This window comes from Lagenorhynchus albirostris, chromosome 10 (genome assembly GCF_949774975.1).
Source record: "Lagenorhynchus albirostris chromosome 10, mLagAlb1.1, whole genome shotgun sequence".
Classification (NCBI taxonomy): domain Eukaryota; kingdom Metazoa; phylum Chordata; class Mammalia; order Artiodactyla; family Delphinidae; genus Lagenorhynchus; species Lagenorhynchus albirostris.
In genome coordinates this window covers 3,100,271-3,122,717 of record NC_083104.1, presented here as the reverse complement: position 1 = coordinate 3,122,717, position 22,447 = coordinate 3,100,271, and the positions used below count along the sequence as shown (strand labels likewise).

General features: G+C 60.4%; 1 protein-coding gene across 5 annotated transcripts in view; it reads right to left on the bottom strand.

Annotated features, from left to right (window-relative positions):
* Positions 1 to 1,801: 1,801 nt before the first annotated feature.
* Positions 1,802 to 22,447, bottom strand: part of FBLN2 (fibulin 2) — a 74,875-nt gene continuing 54,229 nt past the window's right edge. The window contains exons 5-18 of one of the 5 annotated variants that reach the window (XM_060161050.1): positions 20,649 to 20,829; positions 19,588 to 19,797; positions 18,884 to 18,997; positions 18,289 to 18,390; positions 16,291 to 16,431; positions 12,133 to 12,267; positions 10,172 to 10,309; positions 9,525 to 9,713; positions 9,286 to 9,414; positions 8,779 to 8,904; positions 6,549 to 6,665; positions 5,764 to 5,892; positions 4,570 to 4,693; positions 1,802 to 2,647 (exon numbers count right to left, since the gene is read on the bottom strand). In XM_060161050.1, the coding sequence (XP_060017033.1) occupies positions 2,290 to 2,647; positions 4,570 to 4,693; positions 5,764 to 5,892; positions 6,549 to 6,665; positions 8,779 to 8,904; positions 9,286 to 9,414; positions 9,525 to 9,713; positions 10,172 to 10,309; positions 12,133 to 12,267; positions 16,291 to 16,431; positions 18,289 to 18,390; positions 18,884 to 18,997; positions 19,588 to 19,797; positions 20,649 to 20,829 (2,193 nt within the window). In that variant the 3' untranslated portion in view covers positions 1,802 to 2,289. Of the gene's footprint in view, positions 2,648 to 4,569; positions 4,694 to 5,763; positions 5,893 to 6,548; positions 6,666 to 8,257; positions 8,439 to 8,778; positions 8,905 to 9,285; positions 9,415 to 9,524; positions 9,714 to 10,171; positions 10,310 to 12,132; positions 12,268 to 16,290; positions 16,432 to 18,288; positions 18,391 to 18,883; positions 18,998 to 19,587; positions 19,798 to 20,648; positions 20,830 to 22,447 lie in introns of those variants that run through there. The other 4 variants (XM_060161051.1, XM_060161052.1, XM_060161053.1 and 1 more) reach the window with 4 other exon arrangements.

Sequence of the window (22,447 nt, the reverse complement as noted above, 5' to 3'; positions counted from 1 at the left end):
GCATCCCCTCCACCAGGACATGCCCCCAGGTCACCACTGGTAAGAGCATTGGCAATTGTACTGCTCCCTTGTGTCAGGGAATAGGTGTGCCCCAGCTACCAACCAGCTCCAATAAAAACTCTGGACGCCAAAGGCTCAGGGGAGCTTCCCTGGTGGGCAATGCTCATACGTGAAGGCTGGGAGGAGGTTATGCCACCTGGGACTCCATGGGGAGGGCATAACCAGAAACTGTGTTAGGACGCCTCCTGGACCCTTACAGATACTGTAAGAGTGTGGGCACGAGAGGCAGTGCGCCAGCTGGGACCACCAAATCACATTTCTTCAAACCAAGGATCACACGTGACACCCCACAGTGTCAACAGCAGGCAGAGAGACCTCCTCCTTGGAATGATGTTTAGGCAGAGTTAGAACGCCATCTGAGACCCCAGTCGTCTGACATGGGGCAGGGAAGATAAAGAGGCGAAGGGCTGGCTTTCAAGCCTTCCTGAGTATACGTTCACCCTCAACACCAGGGAGCCAAGGCAGGTCCCCACTAGAAAGATTCCTCTGCTTTTTAGGTGATCTGGGACAGGGGGTGGGGTAGAATTCTGTTGTGACCGCACAATTCTTCACACAGGGGGAGGATGCTGGCATGACACCATCTCAACTTTCTTTTTTTGTATCTGACGCAGCTGTCCCGGGAGCAGGGCTGCCACTGTGCACGCAGGAAGCAGGGCTGATTCCTAAGCAAGAAACCATAACTAGAGTTTTAAACCTTGGTGTCAGAATTCCTAAGGGCCTGATGGGGTGGACGATGCCTTCACCCCATCTGGCAAACTCAGGGTTGCAGCTGTGTGTCGCCCGCTGGTTGAGATGGCCCCCTGGTTAACTCTACCTATAGGAACGGAGTGCGCCGGGGTACGGGGGGGGAGGTGCTTGCTGGACGGGCATTGCTGCCTTTCATCTAGACCAGCACGATGGCCAAACCTAACGTCCATTCCCAACGTGGAAGAACTGGGGTACAAATGGAGAGAATCGGAATGGAGAGAATCGGAATCACACAGGGGAAAGGATGAATGGGTTACGCAACAACTACGTTTGTCCAGGACATTAGTATCTCATGAGGCTTAGAGAAACAGGCAACACCATCTCTCAGCTCCATTATACCAGATGGCTGAAAGGGTGAAGCCGAGCTCACTCCTTCCTTTGGAACCTGACAAAGTGAAATGGACGCTGCAAACCTGAATAGCCTTGTCCTGGAAGCCATGTAGTCACATGAGAGACGATTCGCTGGATGAACTGCTAATGACTGGAGGGCACTCCAGTCTCATTTTGCAGGTTACTCCTACCTCCCGTGATATGTCCCCATAGCCCTGGCACCACTGGTGAAGCTATAATACCGACAATGGCCAAATACACTGGGACACGGAGTTACAGCCTCCGCAGGATGGAACACCAATGGAGAACGGCTGGCCCGAGAGAGAACTGGATTTAGCTAACCATTAGCTCGTTTCTACGCTCAACAGTCTCCCGCATGTTCGTCATCAGGTGCGAAAAGCAGTCGGTCAGGAGGTGACAAAAGTAACACTAAACGTAGATGTCCAGCTTCTGGACAGCGTCCAAAGTGACAAGCCAGGTGCGGCCCACATGTGGAGAAGGAGAGGAGGGAAGAGGGAGACGCAGGCGGAGGAGGAGAAGTAGGATCAGAAGCGAGCACGCTCCCACTGCCGTCCTTTCAGCAACCCAAGGTGAGGCCCGAGGCGGGGGCCCAAGACACGCAGGCATCGCTGGCACACGCAAACGCTGCACAAAAGGAAGCGGGTTTTCGGTTTTCACTTTTTTACTTCATAACCCTTTTGTACGATTTGAATATATATATATATATTTGCAATATACATGTACTACTTTATAATTAAACAAAAACACTTAAAAACGATTTTTAAAAAAAGTGAAGAGCTAATCACAGCGGAACATGAAACAGAATATCATCATTGGCAACAGGTCACCCAGTTGAGTCCAAAATCTCCAACGTGGTCGCTGATTCCAGTCTTGGTCATGTCCAGCCTCGGATCCTCCGACCCCATCCACGGGGCACCAGCAGTGGCCTGCGCAAAGCTCCCTCCAGGGGCACAGGAGAGGCCGAAACGCGAGGAACAGGTCAGCGAAATTAAGTTAATTTACAGGGTCAGAGTAAACTGGCCACATCGCCCGCCCCCCACGCGGCCGGCAGGGAGCACGGAAAGAGGCGTGCGGCCGGGGCGCCGGGCCAGGGAGAACCGGGGGCTCCACGCGCTCGTCCGCGGCCGCGCCTCACAGGGCAAAGGTGGTGAAGAAGATGTGCATCTTGGCCAGGAAGGTGGTGACGGAGCCCTGCCGCCATAGCTTCATCTCCACGTCCAGGGCGAAGTCCCGTGGCTCGCGCACGGACCGCTGCAGGAAGACGACGCCCGTGTAGGCGTTGAGGCGGCGCGTGCCGAAGTAGCCCTCCTCGTTGCCCTTGGTGATGGTCAGCGCGATGGTGTCGCCGGCGAAGGCGGGCACCGGGCTGATGCGGAAGATGTGCGCCGGCACGAGCAGCCCGGTCTGGAAGTTGAGCCGGTAGTACGTGATGCGCGCCGGCGCGTTCTGGCACTCCATGAAGTCGTGGCACAGCGCGCGCTCGCACTTCCTGCGGGGCGCACGGCGGGGGCGTCAGCGGCGGGCTCGCTCCCACCCCTACACTCACCCAGCCCGACCGACCGGGCGCCGGCCCCCAGCCCAGCCCCGCCCTCGGCAGCCTCGCAGCCTCTGCCGGGTCACCTGACCTCCCTGGACCTCAGCTTCCTCGTCTAGGACGGGTTAATGGCCTTGCGATTTCACTGGTGGGAAGAGGTGAGGTTATAAACATGCAGGCTCTCAGCACAACGCCAGGTAGCTCGTCATTCTTACCTCCCTGCCTGCGTTCTTTCCCTCGCACACTGCCTACGTGCATGGATTCCCTGGCCTCGGTGTTTTTACCGTTGTAATCTTTTCTCAGATTCCCTTTTCTTCCATGATTGACTCTCCCGCGGAGCCATTTCCTCTTCTGACTTGGGATGGCCTGCCCCTTCCCCTCTCCGAGGATCAGAGAGCTCTGAGTCACACCTGCTCCAGAGGACGCCGGGAACTCGGCCACGCTACGGGACCACGATGACAGAACCTGCACCAAACCCCACGGGGCCCAAGGCTTCGGTTTCTGAGCTCAGCAACAATCTGGTCTCTTCTGGGTGCGATGAGACACCGTCACCTCCATCACCAAATCCCTGTCTCAAAGCTCAGTGCTTCCAAAATGGCCACCAGGGCTCAGCAGGTCTAGTGGATGTTCTGAGCAGAGCTCCCCAACTGGGGGACCACGGTGCCCAGCCACGCAGGGTTGGGATATGACGTCACCAACACATGGCACTAATGCAGCACCAGGCCATGCCATACACTCTGTAAACTCATGACGTGTTTTCACTCATGCCGTGCTGACACCCACCCTGGGGCTGGCGCTACCATCACCCATGTTGCAGGCGGAGCAGCTGAGACCCAGGGAAGGGAGGTCACCTGCCCAGGGTCACCCAGACACAGTCACCCAAGCGTCCCAACACACCTGCACGTAGACACTCCCCAGCACTGTGTGTATTAGCAAGCATGTCACGGGGTCAGCAGGACAGCCGGCAAGTAAATCACGAGCGCATACATGCTCAGAAGCGCCACCCCAGGCGGGCTGCACGCACAGATGCAAAAGACGGCGACCAAGCAGACAAAGCACGCTTCGAACAACCGAGCACACCCACATGACAGCACCGCGCAGAGAAAACAAGATGGGCGCTCCAGCAAGTCCTCTATGGAAATGCATGTTTAGTAAGGAAAGGACAGGAAATACGGCGAAACACCAAGAGGCATCCCTAGGGAGTGTGGTCACCAGCCTGCGAGATGGCCCCGGTGTGTCCCCTCCCGTCACTCACACTTTGAATGTTGCCTCCCAGGGTACCCCATGCAGTGCTGGACTGTGTGGCCAGGGGCAGAAGTGATGATATGTCACCTTTAGGATTAGGACCTTCACTTGCCTTCTTCATGACCCGTGCTGGGGGAGCTCCGGCCCCATGGGGAGGCCACATGGTGAGGCGCTGAGGCCTCCTGCCCAGAGCCATGAGTGGGCAGCGGGATCCTGCAGCCCCAGTCAAGCCTTCAGAGGACCCAGCCCTACGCGACCCTTAGCCAGGACCACCCAGCTAAGCAGCTCCTTGGCTCGTGACCCTCCAAGACTGTGTGAGATGATAACTACTTGTCACGTTAAGATGCGAAGCGCTGGAAAGAACTCGTTACACGGCAAAAGATAACGTGTGTGTGTGTGTGTGTGTGTGTGTGTGTGTTTGGAAGAGAAGATTTTTGTGTGTGAGTTTTCCTCTTTTCACGCTCTATGCTCCAAGCTTTCTGCAAGGTGCTCTCTTGTACCATTTACAGTCATCAGACCACAGACCTGGCAGTGGGGCCTGTGAAGAGCAGGAGGTGGTGAAGGCATGCGCCGGTCACCTGGCCTCCGCCCTGGGCAGTGTGGATTGGCCGAGGCCGGGTGGGGGCACTCACGTTTCAGAGACCCGGACGTAGTTTGGGGGACACTCGAAACGCAGGCAGCGGAAGCCACCCTGGATGTTATGGCAGGTCTCAGCCTCAGAGCAGTTGTGGGTGCCCAGTGCACACTCGTCCAGGTCTGGGGGGAGCAGAGGAGGGCGATGAGAGGGATGCCCAGAGCTGCAGACCCTCGTCCGAGCCACCCCAGCCCGCCCCAGGGGCCTGGGTCTCAGAGCAGCTCGGCCTGTGGGCGCACAGCTCACACGCCACCCGAGCGTCACATACTCCCGTCTCTTCCACTCTGTACCGTAGCCAAGGGCCTGGGAGCCTCTGTGCTGCCAGCACAGGCCATTCCCCAGCCCCCGCGCCAGGAAGGCCAGGGAGGAGGGGTCGGGGGAGATGTCCTGAACGCGAACAGGTTTCCGGCCTGAAGCGCCTTCAAGAGCCAGAATCACGGCGGCGTCTGAGCCGCCCAAGAAGCCCGTGCTGTGCTCCCACCATCAAGCAGACAGGGCCTCAGGTTCAAAACTGAAATCACGCTCCAGGCACAGAGTCGTCGTTCCCGCACAGCTGTTTGCGGCAGGTAAGACCCTCACCTTCTACAGAGTCCAGACTGATTTTTTTTTTTTTTTTTTTTTGCGGTACGCGGGCCTCTCACCGTTGTGGCCTCTCCCGTTGCGGAGCACAGGCTCCGGACGCGCAGGCTCAGCGGCCATGGCTCACGGGCCCAGCCGCTCCGCGGCATGTGGGATCTTCCCGGGCCGGGGCACAAACCCGCGTCCCCTGCATCGGCAGGCGGACTCTCAACCACTGCGCCACCAGGGAAGCCCCAGACAGATTATTTTTTAAATTAAAAAGCAGACAGCTCTGCAGCCACGAAGGCTTGGCCAGCTTCTGGGACCCCTGAGGCTTCTCTTGAATAGGCTGGGTAGGTCTCCTGTCTTTAGAACCATCCCACAGGACCCCCGTCCCGCTCGCAGGGCAGGGCCCAGAGCAGAGTCCAAGCCTCTAAGCTGGGTCAAGCAGCAGAAAGACTGCCACCTGCCTCATCCCAGGCGTAGACCTCGGTGAACACGGCCACCAGTGGCATCGGCCATTCTCTGCCTATGCACTTGGTGTCAGAGCTCTGGGAGCACAGCCAGCTGCGTGAGGCTTCTGGGCCTGCTTGGAGGCTGCCTGAGGCCCCGGTGGGGCGGACCCCGCACTCACCTTTGCAGGACCTCCCGTTGGCCGTCATGGTGTAGCCGCGCTCTGGGCACACGCACTGGTAGCTTCCTGGCACGTTGACGCAGCGGAAGGTGCAGAGGATGCCGGCGCCCTGAGCGCACTCGTCAATGTCTGCCAGAGAGAGTTTCAGCCCCTCGTGAACCCTGGGTCATCCTGCCACAGCAGTGGAGCCTAGGGGCCCATTTTACAGATGAGGACGACAGGGCTGAGAGAGGAAGAGAGCTGCCTGAGGCCACAGAGCTCACAGGACCCGCATTCCAGGGCTTGCCTCCCGGGGCCGCCCCATACTTGCTGCTGCCAGCTGAGGGCCAATCAGGTACCAGACAGGGTGTGGACAAGGTACAGCTGACCCCTGAACAACACAGGTTTGAACTGCACAGGTCCACCTACATGAAGACTTTTTTCAATAAATACTACAGTACTACGCCATCTGTCCTCGGTTCAACCACAGAGGCGGAACCGCAGATACAAAGGGCCGACTGTAAAGTTCTATGTGGATTTCTGACTATCGGGGAGGGGAGGCCCTAAACCCCGTGTCATTCAAGGATCAACTGTAATTAACTTAATCCTTCATCCCACTGACGTCAGATGTGGGAAGCATTTGTCCAAGGTGGCACAGCCAGGAAACGCCCGGCTGGGACTCAAACTCTGACACGACGCTAAGGCCTCCGTGTGCCCTGTGTCCCCGGCCCGGTGGGGACTCGAGGAGCCTGGCACACGGGAAGTGGTGTCTCTCAGGAAGGGGGCCCTGGGCAGAGGAGAGGTACCTGTGCAGGTATGCCCGTCCTCGGCCAGCTGGTAGCCCTGGCGGCAGTAGCACTGGTAGGAGCCATAGATGTTGGCGCACTCCTGGCTGCAGCGCTGGGCCTCACACTCATTCACGTCTGCAGACAGACCAGCCGGAGGTCACTGAGGTGTCCTTCCCGCCCAGAGGGCCAAGGTCCGGCTCACCCGGAGCCTTATCTTGAGAGACCATCAGTTCCAGCCTCCCCTTCGGGCCGATGGGGAACCAGAGGCCCAGAAAAAGGCAAGGAGCCTGCCTGAGACATGCAGTGAGGCAGGGGCAGTAATGTATTATAGCTTGCTGGTGCAGTCCCGGCCTACTGCCTAGAGAAAGCAGCCACAGGTGGGGCTCAGATCCCCACACGGGGAGCTAGATGCTGCCCTACTGAGGGTCCACAGCACTGGGTAGAGATGGCTCCGGGAGATGTCACCTAGGTGCTAACAAGGACCTGCCCTTGACCCCCAGGGCCGGCCCTGCATGGGGGTGGGGGAGGGGTGAGAGCCGGCCTGCGAGGCAGCGGGTGAGCTGTGTGAGTGGAGGACGGGTGAGATGGGGCATCTGCTGGACTCTGAGTTCCTTGTGGGCAGGGACTTGTCTCTCATTCATCCAACCAAGACCTGCCAGGCTCCGACAAGCGCCAGGCCTGTGCTGAGCGTGGGGACAGGGCCACGAGCAAGACGGACAACCACCCCCCGTCATAGAGCTCATGTTCACGTGTGTGCTGGGGAAGAAGCGGGGGGATTAAAGGGGCGGAATACCTAGTACGGCAGAAGGTGGCGCGTGCTATGGGAAGAGAGCAGAGAAGGGGCAGGGGTGCGTCTGGGAGGGCTGCAGTGTTAGAGTCGTGCGGGCATCTGGGGAAGCGTTCCAGGCAGAAGGCACGGTGAGAGCACAGGCCCCGAGGTGAGGGTGCGCCCTGTGCACGCACAGAAGAGCGAGGAGGCCGGTGTGGTCAGAGCAGAGTGCGGGGGACGGGGTCAGCCCTTGAGGCCACTGTCTGACGCATGATCCTCGGGACCTCACAACATACACAGCTTTCACACAAAATGATGGAAGCCGTGAATGAGTGAATGAGTGGCTTCTCTCCTCTACCGGGCTCTGAGCTCCCGGGGGCCAGGGGCCACGCTGGTTCCATCTCTGAGTCTCTACCGTCCAGCCACAGATGGAGCTGGAGAGAAGTGGCCTGAAGTAGGGGTGGCGGGGTGGGGGGGGAAGGCAGAAGGGCCAAGAAGTGAACGAATGAACGACAACTAGGGTGGGAATGATGCCCCATCCCCACGGCTGTCTGCACCCAGCCTGGCCGGGGGGAGGGCTCACAGGTGGCTGTAACCCCCGTGAGTGAAAGGGAGTGACAGGGTCTGTTTTGGGAGCCCATCCAAGTGCCATCTGACACAGCCAGGCCTGGGGTCGCTCCCCTGTCCCTGGGCTGGTCCCGTCCCACAAGAGGCCAGCTCTTTGGCCAGGCCAGGCAATCAGAGAGAGGTGCATGGCCTTCCCAGGGGTCTCAGCAGACTCACCTCCCCAGGAGCGAAATGAGGAACGCGCCTCCAGGGGAGTGCTGGGAAAGGCGGCACCAGCAAATGAGGCCAGAGACCCCACGCCCCCTTACTCACGGGGCCCCTCCCCACTTCACTGAGCAGCCTGGGACCCCTGCACCCCTCCACACCAACCCCCCCAGACCTGGCCCAACCACACCATGAACACAGGTGGGAACAGCGTGACGGTCCCTCACGCGTCCCCTCCGCCAGCCCCAGGCGCACCCCGCACGGGTGAGTTCACGTGCTCGGTTTAACACACAGTGTGTTTAAGTTTAGATCCACCAGCGACATGTATAAACCAGCAGACTTCGCATAAATATCTAGATTTCTGGGATCTGGAAAACCAAGATGGGGTGACTCTGGAGGGCACTGCCAGGTGCTGTGTGGCTGCCGGGCCGTCCGCGTGGCCACGGGCCTACCTCTCATCTCACTCACTCTGTCCCCCGCCTGAAGCCCGGGGCACCGCGGTCATGACCAGGGTCAGCACCTACCAAGGGGCAGAGGCTGGGCTGCCCCCCCTGCCTGCCGGGAGCTCCCGCCCAGGCGTGCACACAACACACACAGCCAGCCCTTGGGTCTGAGATGGCAGTGGGGGGCCCTGGCAGGAAACAGCGTGCAGCTGAGGCCTGGGGCCCTGCACGGGGCACCACGGGTCAGAGGCCGGGGCGGCCGTACCTTCGCAGCGCTTGCCGTCGGCCGCCAGCCGGAAGCCGGAGGCGCAGGAGCAGCGGTAGGAGCCGAGCGTGTTCTCGCACGCGTGCTGACACAGGCGGCTGGGCGAGCTCCAGCACTCGTTCACGTCTGCGGGGCGGGCGCAGGTGCAGGGCCTCAGGGAGCGCGGAGGGGGCCTGGGCGCCAGCCGCCTCCAGCCCCGGGAGGAGAGGGGCCCAGGAGCCCAGAAGGAATGCAGGGGAAGAGGGAGCAGGGGAGGACGGCAGAGGAGGTGTTGGACAGAGACCAGACGCAGACATGGAGAGACAGACGGCACAGCAAAGGGCAAGAAAAGAGCGCGGCCGCGGGGACCGAGAGCAGAGCCACAGCTGGACAGGACGGCAGGAAGGCTGTCCAGCCCAGAGAGGGCCGGCCATGTGGTCAGGGCAAGGCTGGCCGGGGGGAGGGCCTGGGGCAGGTGGGCACGTCTCAGGGCAGCCGCACGGGGTCCCGGCCACCAGTCCCACCTACCGACGCAGGCGCGGCCGAAGGCGTCCCGCTGGAAGCCAGGCTTGCAGTCACAGCGGTAGGAGCCGGGGAGGTTGTGGCATACCTGCCCCTCGCCGCAGCGGTGCACGCCCGCCTCACACTCGTTCACGTCTGCAGGGGGAGGCGAGCAGGGCACGCTGAGGCCCGGACTCTCCCCCTGCACCAGCCGCCCCGGCCCAGGGCACCCGGGAAGCCAGAGGCTAGGGGGAGGCGGGCCCTACCCACACACTTGGTCCCGTCCTGGCTGGCGTGGTAGCCACGCCCGCAGATCACCGGGTTCCTCTGGCACGTGTAGGAGCCCACCGTGTTGACGCAGCTGAAGCCTGGCCGACACGGCTCGGAGAATGACGTGCACTCATTGATGTCTGCGGAGGGGGGTGCGGGTGACAGGGAGCCTGCTGGAGCCCCTCCTGGAGCCCCAGCATCTGAGTCCAGGGCTGCACTGGGAGGCAGCCAGTCCTGGGCCCCAGACCAGTCCAGGTCGGGCTGGCAGGTCAGACTATCCAGTCCCTGAGTCCCAGGACCCGTGGGCTTTCCCTCCCAGAACCCAAGCGCTGTTGGGTAGGTTAGAAAAACGTGATACACCTTCATCCAGTCCAATCCCACAGATGGGTAAACTGGGGCCACAAGAGAAGTAACTCAGCCGCGAGCAGACAGTTCAGGACAATAAGAGCTTCCATTCTGCAAGTGCCTCGCGGGGCCCAGGCACCGACACATCCACTCACAGAGGGACACTGAGGCCGGGAGGGGGCAAGTGCAGCGAGCCAGGCCTCCCTCTTCCGTAAAGCCCTCAGAGCCTAGCCCCCCAGCGACCTCTCCTAAAGACCCCCAGGGCCAGGCAGACACAGCCCCTCCAGGCCCCACTCACCCACGCAGTTGCCCTCGGGGTCCTGCAGGAAGCCCTCCATGCAGCGCTGCCGCGCCTGGCAGTAGAAGGAGCCCTTGGTGTTATGGCACACGGAGCCCGCCTGGCAGTTGTGTGTGCCCAGCTCACACTCGTCCACGTCTGCCACACAGACCAGGCCGGGGGTCAGGGGCCGGCGGGCTGGCAGGCCCCCGCCCGCACATCCCCACAGTGACCTTGACGGTTACAAAGGTCTTCTGCGTCACAGGGAGCTGCCGTGGCCCATGCCAGCAGTAACAACAACGTCACCCCCTCGCTGAACTCTGCCGTGCTACCAGGCGTTGTCCCAAGGGCTCTGAGACGTACTTATTTACTCAGTGCTTACATGTACCCAGAAGCAGGCTATGACGAGCCCCCTCCTTCACAGGGGAGCCTGAGGCACAGGCAGGGTTCCACAGCTGGGGCACTGCTTCTGGGCAGCCAGGCTTGGAGCTTCCAATGATGGAACTGCCAGACCTGGACGGCACCGCTGTCCCCGCCTGCGGTGCGGCACCAGCAGGTCACAGGTGCCCCTCCCCGCTGGGCAGCACCCAGTTTACAAAGTGCAGGCCCCATGCTTCCCCTGTGCTTCCCGCACAGCAGGCATGTCGGGCTCTTTCCAGACGAGGAAACCGAGGCACGGAGCAGAAAGGGGACACAGAGGGCTAGTGGCACAGCCGGGACCGCCTCGGCCTCCCGACGGCCTGACCAACCTTGTGGGTCTGTCCGTGTGTTGTTCATCCATCCACCCCCTCCAGTTTCCAAGGTTTCCACCCCTTTCCCAAAGGAGCCCAGCCTCTAGGCAACCCCGTGCTGGGTTCTAGAACCCCCTCCAAGGACCCCCGGGAGGCTGAGAACACAGCCCCTGCCCAGCCACTCTGGTCTAAGAAGGAGGCCCTGGGATGAGAGGGGCGGGGGTGCTGGGGCGTCCAGGGAGACGGCCCCCCTCCCCACGTGTCAGGGTTCTCTAAAGGGGGCTCACCGTGGATCTGTGTGAGCCCCGTGGGCATGTGTGGGTGTGCACAGGTGTGCGCCGAGGGGCCTGGGCTCATCTCCTGCCAGCTCACCCCACCCCTGCTCCGCGCCCAGCTCAGGGCCCGGCATGGAGTGCGTTCAGCACCTGCCTGAGCTCCCGCCAACCTCAGAGCCGCTTCCCACCGCCATTTTCCGGGCTTGCAACAATGGAGCACTGCTCTGGGTCTCACCTCCTGGGTGACTTTCTTCTAGACGTTTTCAGTTAAAATAAAACGCTTCCCGTCACGGGTGAAACAAACTCCCAACTGCTCGCCTATCTGGGCCTGCCAACCCCGCAGCCTCCTCCCACCGGCAGCGTGCTCTCACCCGAGACGCCCTTTCTGCCCTTTGTGCCAAGACTCCTCCCCTCCCTAAGGGCATGACACCTGCTGCTCCCTCTGCCTGGAACACCCTTCCCAGGGGCCTCTCATCCTGCAGGTCTGTGCCCAGACATCACCGCCACAAGGGGCTGGCCTCTTTGGACCCCACCTAAAGCAACACCCAGCCCCGCGTGCCTGTGGGCCCGCCAGTCCCCCCATCAGGAGGCCAGAGACAAGAACACACCCCCACCGGTACCCCTGCCACCCAGAACCGTGTCAGGCCCACAAACGACGCTGGGGAAGCATCTGCTGAAACGGTTCAATGGAACCTCTCTCTCTTCTGAGGCGGCTAGAATTTTCTGGTAAAAAGGACAGAAGTGACCCTTCTGTGGGAACTGAGGCATAGGGAGGGGAATAACTGACCCAGACACACTTACCTCGGGGCCACCCCCCGCCCCAGCCTCTGCCCCTAAACCATCGCAGGAAACCCCAGGCCTGGGAACTTGCCAGAAGGGAGAAGGCTCTGGGCGGGCCAGGTGGGCTGCAGGCGGGCTGGGGGCGGATCAGAAGGTGGGGCGGGGGTGGGCGGGGCCTCCAGCCAGCTCGCCTCACCTGTGCACTCGCCATCCTTGAGCATGTAGCCGGACTCACAGGTGAGAGCCTTGTAGCAGCGGAAGGAGCCCACTGTGTTCATGCAGTGCTCGCCCCGGCTGCACGTGTGCAGGTCCGTCACGCACTCGTTGATGTCTGCGGGGAGGGTGAGGCCGTCAGAGGCTGCGGGGCGCTCCCGGTACGGCGCACGCGCTGCCGGCCAGCCGGCCCTGCCCTCAAGGTACTCACTTCCCAGAGAGCAGCACGGTCTGTGCAACCACCCGTTCAACAAAGATTTATGGAGCGTGTGCCATGGCCCCAGGGGTACATGGTGAACAAGACAGACAGAAAGTCTGCCATGGCGCGGGACACTCAGAGCGGGGGGACCAGCGGACAGACAAACCTAAGAGGGAGGGTGGTCCTGAGTCTTGTGCAAGAGAGAGTGGAGACCAGGAGTGGGAGGTGCAGGGGGCGGAGGCACGAAGGATGCTCAGGGCAGAGGACACTTGAGCAAAGCATTTGAGGAGGTGCCAGGATGAGCCGAGCACGTATCTTAGGCAGAGGGGACAGGCCGCCAGGCAGGCCCAGGCTCTGGCCCAGAGGGGTGTGACTGGGGCGGGAGAGGAGAGTGTTAGGAGATGCGGGGGAGGTGGGAGCCATCGAGGGCTCCAGCAGAGGAGGGAAGTGGGCTGACTTATTGGTAACAGGGTCCCCTGGCTGAGTGCAAATACCCCAGGGGTGAGGGTCTGTTAGACTAGGAGATGATGGGGCTTAGGCTGCCGCCCACGGAGGCGAGGAGAAGCAGTCGGGTCCTGGAAGTGCTGTGAAGGTCAAACCGACAGGATCTACGGTGGATGCGACGAAGGAGAGAGAAAAAGAGGAGCCCATTGGTCTTGGCAAAGCTTTCTGGACGAGCAGCTCTGCAGGTGGGGGCCCCGCACCCGGGCTGGGGCCAGCTGGGAGGAGCAGGCTCACAGCGGAAGGCTGGGAGCCCTTGACGTCACACTGGGCTTGAGGATCAAGCGGCAGCCAGAGGCCTGCCTCGGAGCTCATGGAAGGGGTCTGAGGCGAGACATTGACGTGGGAGTGGTCACTGCTGAGGTCACCCGGGGGGCCGAGTACTGACGCCTGGGATGCGCGGGGGGGGGAGGGGAGAAGCCAGCAAAGGAGGGAAAGAAGTAGCATCAGGGAGGGCAGAGGAGACCCAGAGAGGTGGCCAAGTCAGACGTCCCTGCAGGTGGGCAGAGGACACCCCGTGTCTCTGCCACGCTCCACCTGGCAGGGGAGGTACAGCAGTCGTGCGGATTCGTTCATTCACTGGACACACCTTAACGAGCAGCTATTCTGTGCTAAGCCCAGGTGGCCTAGAGGTGTGTCAGGCGTTGTCCCAAGGGCTCTGAGACGTACTTATTTACTCAGTGCTCTGCCCCCAAGGAACTGCCAGTCGGCAGGCAGGGAGAGAGGACAGGTCAGGCGGAGACGCTGGGGAGGTAAGCCGCACAGCCCCGGGCTCAGGCCAGAGCACTGCCCGCTGTGGGCGCTGCGCTGTCAGAGCTGCTCTCAGGGACAGTCATGTCTGAGCTGAGCCTACCAGGACGACAAGGACCACGTGGAGAGGAGGGGTACAGGGCTGTGGGGCAAGAGACTGTCCCAAACTCACAGGTGAGCCAACTGGTGTACAGGCCTGGCCAAGGCTGGTTGGGTGGGGAAGAGGAGGAGGAAAAGGGAGAGTTCTGGCCCGTGGTTTCCAAGGAAGGGTTGGCTGGGCCAGACAGAGACTTCTGATTTATAAGCTGGATTGACAGCGAGAGACACATTCTCAGGAGCCCAGAAACATCACGGGCCAGGAGCCCGCCCTAGCCTGGGAGGAATCATGGTGAGAGGTGACAGCAGACACCACTGACTGTATGGCTCACTTAGGGATCGGGCGGCTTACAGGAACTGCCCTCGATCCCCCAGAGATACTGCTTCACAGATAAGGAACTAGGTCTCACAGAGGGGATGTGACTGAAGTCTCCCAGCCTGCACGGGACAACAGCAAGAACAGAACCCAGAGTGCCCAGCCCTTTCCCCACTGCTGCAGAGTGGGCCCCAGAGACGGGGCTCCCATCGTCTCAAAGCCAAGCCCACCTGAAACACTATTCCCAGGGCCCAAGATGTTCCTCAAAGGACAGGGCACAAAAGGCCAACAGCAAAGCACAGGGAATTCCCCACAGAGGTCACCTGTCTGTTAGAAGTACTGTGGACTTGGCACCGCCCAATACTGTCCCACTTCAGCTTACATACCTCCAGTGATGGGGGGCTCACTACCTCTGTAGGCTGCCTCAGTATAACACATTTGTTGAATCACAATTATGGCATCAAACACTAGCAAGTTCTTTACATGGATTCATGTGACCGCCACAGTGACCCTCTGAGGTAGACATTAGTCCTCTCTTTTCACAGGTGAGGAAACTGAGGTTCAGAGAGATCAAATGACTGGTCTCAGGTCCTACAACTAGAAAGCGGCAGAGCCAGGATTTGAACCCAGCCAGTCTGGCTGCAGAGGCCACACTCTTAACCCGGGCACCCGTCTCCCATGTCACCAGCCAGGGTTAACAGAACATGCCTGGAGCTCACAAACGCACCGCAGAAGACACGTCTGTGGATGAGCAAGTGATGGAAAGAACGAGTGCTCACAGGTGAGATGAACACGTAAGTGGGAACACAAGGACGAAGAGGAGACTGGGGTCCGTGCCAGATGATAAGGAAGGAAAGGCTGAAAGAATGACCATAAACTTTGCTGAATGGAATGCACCTCTGCTCTTTCATCCCAGAACCCGTTTTCCAGCTGCCCGGCGACCCCTTTCAGGACAAGGTCTTCTCTCCAGGCCGCCAGGGAACCCCGCACACCCGCGTCCTGGGAGGGTGCTCACAGGGTGGACCGCCTTTTCCCAGACACACACAGACACGAGCCGGACGGGAGGAGCTGCCCCGCCACTGACAAGCAGGCTCCAGAGGGCACATGTTGGGCCGGGGGCTGGAGGCCAGGGGCACACATGTCTGCAGCGGCCACTCCGCTGCCCGGCGGCGGAGGGTGAGGAAGAGGACATGTCCAGATGGGCATGGTCCCCAAGCACAAGGACGACACACGGGGGTCTGGGCACGTGCAGTGCAGTTCCCAACTCCACATGTTTGTTGCAGCCGTTCCTTCCTCCCTCACGCCCCTCCCAACTCCCAAATCCCCATCGTCTTTGGAGACACATGCACACGCCACCTTCTCCAGGGAGTGTGTCCAGACGCTGCCAGCTGGAATGGCCTCTCCCTTGGCCTCTCGTGTCCCTGCCACAGCATTTCCCAGTCTGCCCCAAGCCCCTGCTACCCTGGGTCTATCTCTGTTCAGGTCCATGATGTTTCCTAAACGAAAACACCAGACCCCCAGCCATGGGAGAACAGCAAGTCCTTGCTGCCCACAGAGCAGGCCTAGAGCCCCAGCCCTGGCCCACAAGGGCACCGAGAGGCAGGAGGGCAGGCGCAAGACTGAGCACCAGCCCATCCGTGGACAGGCCGGGACCTGGGTACCAGCCCATGCCAGGCCTCCGAGCCCCGAGGTTAGAGGTGAGGAAAACAGGCTCAGAGACGCAAGCACTACTGCTCCGGGTCACACAGCAAATGGACGCCTACCTGGGGTATTTGCCTCTGAAGGGGCTCTGGCCGCATCTAAGGACAATCTCAGCAGCTGAGGTCCCAAGCACACCATGCCCTGGGCTCTGGCTACGCGATACACATGTCACATAACCTCCAAACGGGGAGCAGTGCCCTCAGTGCTCCCTTTTCAGATGATAAAACGGAGGCTTGGGAGGAAGTTCAAGCCCACAGAGATACTAGGGGGTCCTGCTTCGAACCCAGGCCTCCCTATCCTGCTGCCCACATGTCTCAATGACCTCATTTCAGTGACCAGCCAGGTCACACCTCAGACAAAGTTCTGACTCAGGCACGTCCCTGGGGAAAGCAGCTTCCCGGTGGCGTCGGTGGAGAAGCAGGACACAAGGGGCACGACATGGAGCATGGGGTGGCGGGCCGTGCTGAGAGCTCATATGCAAAGGGCAGGCCCTTTAGCATGTGGCTGCAGTGTGGCGGGCTTGGCGTGGAGCGGGGCAGGGAGCCGTGACGGTGGCGGCAAGCGGGGCTCTGGCTTACCCACGCACTTCCTGTGTGCATTGAGGATAAAGCCCTCCGCACAGAGCACTGTGTGGTTGACACAGTAGAAGGATCCCAGGGTGTTCACACAGAACTGTCGCCAGCTACAATCGTGAGTGCCCAGCAGGCACTCGTCTTGGTCTAGTGACGGCCGCGGGAGGAAAAACAGAAGGGCCGTTAGAGAAGCGTGGCCCCCAGTGACATGGAGCCTCCAGTGACAGATGGGGAAACTGAGACCCAGACGGGCAGGGACCTGCCCAGGACCTCCCAGCCCATCAGTGGTCCCTCTGGGCTTTGGGCCCAAGTCTGAGTTTGTCCAGTTGAAAGATGTCAGAGCAGGGGCCCTAGCAGAGACAGGTGGCAAAGTGAAGCTCAGAGAGGGCAGACAGCCTGTCCGGGGTCACACAGCGGGCGGGACCAGAGGCCATCTCCCACCCATGCTCTGGAGACCCTCTACCTCCACGGGCAGCCACAGGAGCCACACAATGGCAGGAGTTGCAAACCTAAGTGCTTAGGGGGCCAGGCTGGAGACATAAACAGGAGAAGGGGCCAAGGGGGCTCTAGGGCACTGCGGAGCCTGTGCTCTGTCGAAAGGGAGACCAAGGCTGTGGGCTCCTTGTGGACAGATGTTACGAAGTTTCAAGAAAATCCTGAAATTTGGACATTAAAAAAAAATTCTTGAGCTGCCACTGCTGGTAACTTGTTTGATTATTTTAAACAGATGATAAAATGTCATCTGCAGGACTCCCCTGCGGGGCAGGCGACACCCACAAAACGCCCTCTGCATCCTCTGGCCTGGACCCCACAGCCTCTACCACTGGGGGCGCTGCAGAGAGAAAGGGAGGCCTGGAGGGATAGGGACACGGGCCCATGGCCTGAAGGAGTCCCAACCCAGAAGAGATACAGTCCTCATGTCTTCAGGCCCTGGGAGATGAGAAGCAAAGCCAGATCTGCCCCCAACATCTGAGAGGAAGGCCTGTCAGTCACCACCATGCTGTGTGCTCTGGGCAAGTGTCCTGTCCTCTCTGGGCATGAGGATGGTTTTCATCCACACCAGAACAGTCCTGGGCAATCGGCTAGAGGTGGGTTTCGGCTTCTGACAGGGATGTGGGTCTCTTCCCAGGCAGACTTAACCCTGTTACCCATGGACCCAAACCAGGTTCATGTCTCCTGAACTTGAACCTGAAACTAAAGCATTTCCTAGACCATCTGCACGCTGTCTGACTGCCCTGTCTCCACACACGAGGAGGTGCGCAAGGTGTCATTCACTGTGGGAACCACCCCAGCAGGTGTCGGATCCGATGCCCCCCAATTCACAGGGGGAGGTCCCAGCCCGCAGAGACCCCATCGGGACAAGACCCAGACTGAGCGGGTTCGTAAGCAAGGGAGGCCCGTGCTTTTAAACCCTCTTCGGCCCTTCTGTGAAGGCAGAGTCACCAACATCCACCGTCCCTCCTTGGTTTCAGCACTGAGAATGTGCCCTCAGCTGGGGCTGCCTCTCCCCAGCCTTGCTCCCCATGGAGGCCAGCCGGAGCGATGTCCTGCCGCAGGACGACAGGGCAGGCACTGCCCTCTGTCGGTTCCACCCGTGGCTGGGACGGGAGCAAGGCGGTCACAAACCCAGTCAGGCCACTCAGATGGGGTGACCCTCGAGGACAGAGCTAGTCAGAGCGTGACCCAGGAGTCTCGGGCCTCCCCGGCTCCAAGACCTACTAGGTCAGACCCCTGGGGCCGTGTGGACTTCTCAGGATCCTGTGTTGCACACTGAAGTTTGCGGAGGCCTGCTCCAGGGAGTGGCGGGGCCGCGGCCAGCCCGTGTGCCCACCGGGGCTGCACGCACACCTGGCACGTGATGTGGGCGGACGCAGCTGTTTCAGCTGGTCGTCATGGCAGCCACACCTGCTCCCCGCTCACCAGCACAGCGAGGTTTGGCCCTGGAACACCTCCCCCGCTCCGGGCCCACTCAGGTGTGCGGGGCCCACGGCAGGGGGGACTCACCTTCACAGGACACGCCGTCCGCCATGATGGCATAGCCGGGGAAGCAGGAGCACATGGCGGTGTCCCCGACCACGCTGCACACCTGCTTGCAGGGCCCGTTGTCTGCGAGGAAACCGCACGGAAGTCAGAGACCACGCGGCTCCGGCCTACAGGGCACCCCACTCCTGCCCCTTTCACGAGGTCACCCCTTCAACCCGCTCACACACCGGCTGGTGTCTGGGACCTGCCCCAACACACCCCTCCCTCAAGTAACAGGGATGCGGGTGAGGAGGAGGCAGGAGGACGGAGGGGAGGACGGGAAGGTCGCAGAGAACGCCCGCACGTATCTGAACGCGGGCTCCGTGATGCCTGGGCGAGCAAGGATGGTACTCTCTGTTTTACAGAAAGCGAGGCTGAAAGCGGCTGATGGGCCATGCTGGGGTCACCCACGCCTGCCCCAGGCTGCGCCCCCCATTCTCACCTCTCACAGCTCCTCACCCAACCTCTGACGGCGAGGCCAACCGACCCCCCGTGCCCGAGAAGCAGCACGCCCCGGTGGGGCCACCCCGCACACGCCCAGCCCCGAGGGCTCCCCGCCTGCCCACGGCCAGCTTACCTCTGCAGGTGTTGGGCTGCGGCACGGGCAGCGCGATGGTGTTGGGGACCACTTGGGAGGATTCGGGCCTCACCGCTGACTCCTCGGCGGCCTCCGGCTTGGGGCGGTCACCGTCTGTCACGGACAGAGCAGACAGGAGGGGGGTCTCGCGTCTTCAGGCAGCCTCGGGCCCTAACAGGCCCCATGCCGGGCTCTCGAGGTCGGGGGGCGGCTCATTTTACCCACCCCCATCCACCCCACGGGAGAGGAAACTGAGGTTCAGGGAGGGACGCACCTCAGGCCAGATCCGTCTCACAGCTAATCGGGGCAGGGAGGGTGGAGGAGGACCCGTCTGTGGCCCCAAATGAATCTACCCCGGGAAGCTGGCAGGGAGAGAGTCCTCCCAGACCAGGTGCCGGAGCCTGACCGCCGCGGGCCCGGCACTGCGGACGCGGCTAGGTAGGCGGGGGCCTCCGTGGCCCAGGTCCTGGCCCTGCACTTGAATCCAGGGTGGGCCGCTGGGGCTGCCCTGCAGATGGAGCCCCAGGAGGGAGCCCGTCTGCCTGGCCTCACAAACCCGTCGCCGGGGACCCTCGGCGCCAGCGGGTTCCACAGTGTGGGGTGGCGGGAGGCGAAGTCCCCCACGGTCCCCACCCGAGGAACACCACGCTCTGCGGTCAAGCTCAGCCCCGCCCCAGCACCCGCCCGGCCGTCCGGGCCCTCACCTGGGCGGCAGGTGCGGCCGTCGTCCTGCAGCGAGAAGCCGGGAAAGCAGGCACAGCGGTAGGAGCCCACCGTGTTGACGCACAGGTGCTGGCATAGCTCCCCCGGGAGGAGCAGGCACTCATCCTGGTCGCCACCGGGCAGGCCGCTGGGCAGCTCAGCCTCCGTGCCCAGCGACAGGGCCTCCCGGCTCGCCAACTCCGCCTCTGAAACTGGGGCAGGGGTCCATGCTCATGATGAGACCCAGGCTGGCCCCAGCAAGTGGTTGGGGCCGCAGGCCCTCAGGAAGCCAGATCAGGTCTTCACCAGAACCTTCCGTGTGCTCAGCTGAGACAGCACGATGAAGGACGGATGGGTGGGTGGATGGGCGGATGGATGGACGTATGAAGGATGGAGGATGGATGAATGGAGGGGTGGGTGGATGGGTGGATGGATGGGTAAGTGGATGGGTGGGTAGATGGAAGGAAGAATAGATGGGTGGATGGTGGATGGATGGAGGGTGGATAGAGAGGTGGATAGAGGGGTGGGTGGACGGAGGGGTGGATAGAGGGGCGTGCGTGGGTAGGCGGACGGATGGACGGGACGGAGGGGTGGGGGGGTGGATGGAGGGTTGGGTGTGGAGGTGGATGGAGGGGCGGACGGATGTGTGAATAGATGGATGAGAGGATGGGGGAATGAGTGGTGCAGTGATGGACCAGAGGATGGGAGGGGGATGTGTGAAATGGATGGGTGGATGGGGAGGAAGAAGTATGCATGTGTAGGTGAACAAAGAAACAGGAGGGTGGGTGGGTGGAGAGTGGAGGGAGATGGGTGGTACTAGCTGGGCAGAGCGGATGGTAAGTAGAAAACTGAATGAGACCACCGTCTCGAAAATAACAGGAGCCCATCATGGGAGGCCACAGAAGAACTCTGTCCAGAGCGGAACTTGTGCCTTGAACCACAGATGAAGGTGACCAAGGTCCCCACAGAAGGCCAGAGGACCCCCAGCCTTGCCTCGAAGCCCCAGCAGTTCTCCCCCGTCGGCCAGCTGGCCCATATGCCTGGCCTGGGGAGCAGCACGCACCTCTCCGTGGTACAGCCTCAGGCTCCGGAGGCCGGCGGACCTCGGGCACGATGAGGGGGTCTTCGCCCTCACAGCAGGAGAGCATGACGTGGTTGCAGGGGTAGCCGAGGTTGGGGTTGGACTCACACGACTGGCCCTCGGCCCGCACGTGGAGCCCCAGGCCGCAGCAGTCACAGCATTGCTGGAGAGAGAAGAGCCGTCACTGCCCAGCCCGGCCGCTCAGGGCCTTCCGCATGGCCTGTGAGCCTGTGGGACTCACGCTGGAGCCCCAGGCTCTGGGGAGGGGCTGACAAATGGGAGTGAATTCACCCTCGTCTCCACATTGTGCCCGGGATGTGCTCTCCGGGGTCAAAGGTGTCATCTGTCCCCATTTCCCGTGTCTGGCTCAGCTAGTGCAAGTTTTTTGCAATAATTCATAAATGGCCTCTTATGAAAAGAACTACAAGTTAACCCACAGCCACACCAATTAACTGCTCCCATATTTACCAGCAGACTGCAAATCTATTCAGGCCACCTAAAAGGCAGCACTTCCCTTAAAGTTACAGATAAGAGACGCTGGGTGAAGCTTTCAGGAGAGCTTTTAACCGGGGCTGACTCAACTTGAAAGTACATCTTTTTTGCTCTCCCCCTTCCTCCTTTTTGGAACAGATGTGATGGCTGGAGCTCTAGCAGCTATTTTGGGTCATGAGGTGACCTTAAAGATGGAAACTACAAGCTAAAGATGATCGAGCAGAAATATAGAAGCCTGGGTGCTTGAAGCTATTACACAGATTCACCCCTGTCCCAGACTGCATGCCTCCAAAAATAAAGTCTTTGATTCGTTTAAACTACTGTGGTAGACTGATTACCATAACAGCCCCAGTTGTTCACTCTTCACTGTGTCCTCTGTCTTTGCAGTTCTGTCGAAAGACAGGGTGCATTTCCCAACCTCTTGACTGTGCCTCATGACTTGCTTCGGCCAACAGGAGGAGACAGAAGTGACAGTGCGCCTCTTCTGAGCCCAGGCCTCAAAAGGCCTTGCACACATCTATTCCCCATGTCGGAACCCTGCTCAGCCACTACCTAAACAAGCCCAGGCTAGCCTGCTGGAGGTTGAGACCACATGGAACAGGGAAGTGTCATCCCAGCTACAGCCATCCTAGATCTAGTGCCAGCAGAACCATTAGCTGGTGGCAGCCAAGGTCAGCTGGGCGTGGCCCGGGTCAGCACAACTACCCTGACTCATGACCTGAGCCGGTCATCAGCCACTAGGTTTGGGATGGTCTGTTACACAGCAGTAGCTCACTGATACTCCAGACTGCATCTCCCAGTGGTGAACATATCCACTTAGTGAACATATCCACATACTTGGTAAACAGTGTGCATTACCTCTGATCCTCACAAACACCCCGAAAGACATGAACTATTATCCCCATTTTATAGATGGAGCAGCTGACGATGAGGAAAAAGGACTGGTCCAGGGTCAAACATATAAACACAAATGGAATTCTAAACTCGCCAGTCACCAAGGTCCTTTCGCTAATATCAGTTATTTTTTAGGAAAAATTGACCCCAATGAGACAAAATTCGATGTCAAAAGCCTCTGCCAGATGGTGCCCTCCTCCAGAGGTCCCTCAACCGTCATCCAGGCTTGTGGTTTCTTCAACTCCGTCCCCTTCTCTCCTCCAAACACAACATCCTTCTGTGATACTTCCTGAAACTGTTCCAAGTTTGCCCTCATCCTCTACAGCACAGACAGCCAGCTGTTAGCCCCCAAAGTCCATTTTCCCTCCTTCCACATTTGCAGTGGGCACACGACC